Below are 5158 nucleotides of genomic sequence, written 5' to 3'. Positions count from 1 at the left end.
CCACACCCACTCCAACGAGGCCACACCCACTCCAACGAGGCCACACCTCCGAATAGTGCCTCTCCCTGGGCCAAGCATGTTCAAACCATGTTTCTGAGGAAGTGAATGAGAGCAGTTACTACATGAGACCTCCCAGTCCTAAGGCATGTCGTGTTTCGTCAGCTCTCTGCCCTGACGCCATGGCACACACCCACCTCCTTCTGCTGGCACCTTCCCAGCCCTCATCTGCCCCCTGTCTTCTGACCTAAAGCCAGCTCTCCCTAAGATACCCCTTCTGCTGAGTTACTAAACAGGGGAGCTCTGCCTGTCCTTCTTCACATGTTTCAAGGCCTGGACACATAAGCAGGGTACATCTTCCTTGGTTCTCAGTGTGACCAGCGAACTCTCCATAAAACAAACCAAGAGAAAAGCAACATGTGATCAGGTTCAAGGCCAGTTCACATCTCACTCTCCATCACCACAACCACCACCACCATCATCATCATCATCACCACCACCATCATCATCATCATCACCACCACCTCTATCAGCATCATCGACAACAGCAATAGCGACTGAAGCGCCCTTTCCTAGCAAGTGGGATGACAGCTTCCCCGCCTTTCCTGTCTTCTTCCCTTGCCCCCATCCATCCATATTCCCCGCTTATAGGACATATCTTAGATCCGAGCATGTCTCTACACCCTTCCACGAACACTCCCTTGGCTAGGTTAGCCATCACCCACAGCATTCAGGAAGGTAGGACAGCATGACACCCTGCTCACCCTAACCCTGAAGAGACTTGAGCAACCAGCAGAGCCTCTGATCCAACCCTGCCCCTGTCCCAGCCTGGCAGAAGCCGCCCTGGATCCCAGAGGATTTCTGTGTCATGGCAGAGCTGACAGTCACATACAGGTAGCCTCGTTCCCAGCTCTCCAAGTCCCCAATTCTATGATATTCTTGTTAGACGCAGAGTTCCTGAAAGTGAAAAGGATGATTAACCTCTGATGGCCAGGATGGCGGGACACCCTGCACACCCTGATAACAAGATTAAACTGGTGGTTGTGGTCTCTGCTGGCTCCTAGAAAGTATTGAGGCATCTTCATTATCAGGGAAACAGAGGGCTCATCCGGCTGAGCCCCTGATTTCTACCATGGAGCCCCCTTGGGATGAATAAAGGTTCCACGTGTTTGGCCTGGGAAATTTCTGACCTCTACCCAACATCGACTTTCCTGTCTGCCCTTCTCCTGATATCTAAGCTGACAGGCTTGCCTCTGACCAGAAGTGCCCCCAAGAGCCTGGTACATGCTCAGATAAGGCAGTTACTCTTATCTTCTCAGCTGGTGAGCATCCTTCATCCTCATCTGCCTCCCCCACCTCTATGACTTTCCAAGAGGCTAAGGCAGGCATCTATCCTCTCCAGTCTGCTGCTTGGACCTGTTCTTTTCCCCTTCTTGTGCTGCAAATGTCTGGGGACATTACTGCTGCAGCTCCTGAGTTCTCACGGGGCACAGATGGATACCCTTCTGATGGGTACCCTTTGGAGGGAGGGATTCTGGTGGCTTGGCTCCCGTCTGTCTCCAGAGCCTCCCTCTCCCTCTCAATTGTAAGATGAAGTCATCCTATGGTTCCTCCATTGCCTAGTGCCCAAGCCAATTTTACAGAACATCATCAGCTAGACGGCCAAGATCTGACTCCGTCCATGGCTGATCAAGGTGACCCCAGCGTCTGGCCAGTGTCCTTTGGCAATGTCTTTAAAAAGTGTTCTTGTACACTGAGTATGAAGCTGAGAGAGCTGTGACTGTTCAGGGCCGACAGGTCCTGTCACGCATGTTACCTCTCCGTTCCTCTAGTTAGGAGGTAGTAAACGAACTCCAGCCTAAGGGGCTGCAGTGCTGAACTGGGAACTGAAGGGTTCCACTTGATTCCAAGCCAGTGAAATGACTGATTACTGATGTCTGTTATGAACACGAAATTGGCACACGGTGCTTGTCTTGGTTTGATTTTATTGCTGTGGACAGACACTACAACCAAGGCAACTCTTATAAAGCCAAACATTTAATTGGGGCTGGCTTACAGGTTCAGAGGAGGTTCAGTCCATGATCATCATGGCTGGGAACACGGCAGCCTCCAGGCAGGCATGGTGCTGGAGGAGCCGAGAGTTCTACATTTTGATCCCCAGGCTGCAGCAGAAAATTGGGCGCCACACTAAGTGGACCTTGAGTATAGGAGATCTCAAAGCCCGCCCCCACAGTGACACACTTCCTCCAACAAGGCCACGCCTCTTCCAGTTAGGCCACACCTCCTAATAGTGCCACTCCCTATGACCAAACATTCAAACACATGAGTCCAAGGAGGCCAAACCTATTCAAACCACCACAGTGCAGCATGTTTGACACTTCTGGGCATTTCTTTTGCCCAGAGATTGGTTAGATCCTGGTGCTAGCTTGGCCATGAACCTGAAGTCATTAGTTCAGATTCCTAGTGCTTGCCAAGGCCTTCAACAGACCCATAGCCAAATACGCAGAGGTACTTACATCTCACCAGAGCCATACCTGTGTTAATTAACCGTCAGGTTTCCGTGCCATGTGGGATAAACCGCGTCATGATTCTTGACCTCATTCTGCAGTAGAAGACAGTGACATGGAATGTATGTCACATGACTGGGGCTGCACCTCTTCTTTAAAAGAGAGGAAGGACCAGCCTGGGCTCTGGCTTGCATGAATCCCTAAGAGCCAGGCATGGTGGGCGATGCTTTTAATCCTAGCATTCAGGAAACAGATGCATGTGAGTTCAAGACCACCCTGGTCTATATAGCAAGCTCCAAGACAAACAAGGCTGCATGGTGAGATCCTATCTTAAAAGAAAAAAAGGGGAGGGAGGGAAGGAAAAAAGAAGAGAGACTCATGAAGCCCTGGGTTCTATCCCAGTACTTCATAAATGAACTGGCGGTGCAGAGCTATGACCCCAGCACTCGGAAAGATGAAGAGATTTAAGGACACCTTCAGATATACAGTGAGTTCAGGCTGACAGAAGCTACATAAGACTCCTGAACATCATAGAGAATGAAGAGAAGAGGAAGAAAGAGAAGAGGGAAGGGAAGGAGGGAGAGAGGAGGAGGAGGAGGGGAGAAACAGACAGAAACAGAGACACAGAGGCAGAGAGAATTGCCTGACTATTGGACCAGTCTCCTGGCTTGCAGCAGGGTTAACAAGAACCTATGAAGATGAGCAGTTGGGTGTCTCCATGGTGTCTGCTGGGGAAAAACAGAATTTCCATTTTCCTGGTAGCAGCTTCTGGAAATGGAATGGCTAGTGTAGGTGACTCAGCCATGGCCACCCAGGTAGAGAATGATGCCAAGAAAGTTAAACTCTGAATGTCACTCCTGCCAGAGAGGGGACAGAGTTCCACAAGGGGTGTGGCACAGTAGTGCCCACTGAGGGTCATATAGTCAAAGCTATCTGTCTGAAGGCATTTGGCCAGAAAAAGCCCACTGTGTCCACCCATCTCTCCCTCTCCATCCACCTTCCAGCAAGGACAGATGAGTCCCAAATTTAAAAATAGGGCCTCTCCCCCAATTCCCTCCAGCTACTCTAGAAGCAATTTCCCTGGACAGCCTGGAGAGGTCCTTTCTCCAAATAAACTACGATGACATCCTGGGGAGAGCCTCTGCTGGCTGCTCAGGGTAGTTTTCCTTGGGCAGTCAAGGATGCCGCTGTCCCTAGAAGGACATAGAACTGCCTCCAATCTGCTCACTGTGCACTCTGGCACAAAGACAGTTGAGAGTAAGGTTTGGTCTGCCACCTCAGTGACAGGGTTTTGGAGGAAGAGGAAGAGAGGATCCCACCAGTGGAGAGCTCAGTGATGCCTTTGGGTATCCCGGGTTGTGACCAATGTTCTCCAGCAATACGCCGCACTAGCTTTCACTGTCTTGAGTCTGAAACCGCTTCTCCCAAACCTAAGGAAGATGTCTTTGTTTTAAAGAGGTGTCACGGAACGACTCCTGCTCAGACTTGCCTGAAATTCAGAACGGCTGGAAAACCACTTCTCATACAGAGCTGGTCAGGGGAGCCCGGATCACATACCAGTGCGACCCTGGCTACGACATCGTGGGGAGTGACACCCTCACCTGCCAGTGGGACCTCAGTTGGAGCAGTGACCCCCCGTTTTGTGAAAAAAGTAAGCCCGTTTTTTTTTCTCCCTAAGTCATTGGGTAGAAAGCCCCTCCTAAGGGCACATGCTTAAGGTAGGAGCTAGTTTCCTCTCTTGAATAGTTTTATTAGAACACCAGGCTCTGGTGCCTACAACCTAGTAGAAATGCAAATAACTAAAAGTGCATTGGGTAGAGGGTGACGGGGGGCAGTGGGGACTGTAGCAAGTGATGTGTGTCCAGTCTGTGTGGAAGCCATGTTGACTGTTTAAAGCCAAACCATCCTGTTCCAGTGCTACCTCCCTCCATAGGCAGCTAGCCTCCTTCCTGGTGACTCCAGGGTGCTGCCACCAGAAGCACAGGGCCAGCCACGAGTAGTAACCGTGCTCTCTCTCCCGAAAGGGGGGGGGGGGGGTGCTGCTGGCTTCTCGCTGATGTCCTACAACAAGGAAAGGAGCTGAGCCTGGCATCAAAGTCCCAACCCCAACCCTGCTGCGGGGGATGTCAGGGTGACAGCTTGATATTCCTGTTTCGCAAGATCAGAATCGGAACAGCTTGATAATAACACGTGTCGGCAGAGGATGAGGGGGATGGGAAGGGACAGGGCAGGAACTGGGCCACGTAAGGAAAAAGACAGCAACTGGGCAACACAGAAGAGCCGAAGTCAGTCACGCGCACATGTGTGGCACCTGTAGCACCTGGCACACTCAGACGGACACAGGCAGGCAGGTAGGTGGGTGGGTGGATGGATGGATGGACGGACAGGCAGATGGGTTGATAGGTACAGATAGACCGGATCTCTCTACGTATAGATGTACAGGTGTATTTGTGTGTGTGTGTGTGTGTGTGTGTGTGTGTGTAAAACCCTAGATGTGGATGTTTATGCAGATAAGATGGAGTTATAGACCATATGTTTAATATACAATGTGTATGATACGTACATATATATATACACAAGGTGACTAATGTACAACCATATGTGGCATATAATCTGTCTCTCTCTATAAAACTACCTCTAGATGGCTGGGTGGA

General features: G+C 50.6%; 1 protein-coding gene across 3 annotated transcripts in view; it reads left to right on the top strand.

Annotated features, from left to right (window-relative positions):
- Sez6l (seizure related 6 homolog like) overlaps positions 1-5158 on the top strand; it is a 168499-nt gene that overhangs the window by 141786 nt on the left and 21555 nt on the right. For all 3 annotated transcript variants that reach the window (XM_028765400.1, XM_028765399.1, XM_028765401.1), the window contains exon 11: positions 3961-4155. In XM_028765400.1, coding sequence (XP_028621233.1) covers positions 3961-4155 — 195 coding nt within the window. The remainder of the gene's footprint in view (positions 1-3960; positions 4156-5158) is intronic.

Source organism: Grammomys surdaster, unplaced genomic scaffold (assembly GCF_004785775.1).
Source record: "Grammomys surdaster isolate TR1022 unplaced genomic scaffold, NIH_TR_1.0 164, whole genome shotgun sequence".
NCBI classification, from domain to species: domain Eukaryota; kingdom Metazoa; phylum Chordata; class Mammalia; order Rodentia; family Muridae; genus Grammomys; species Grammomys surdaster.
This window is presented reverse-complemented; position numbering and strand designations above follow the sequence as displayed.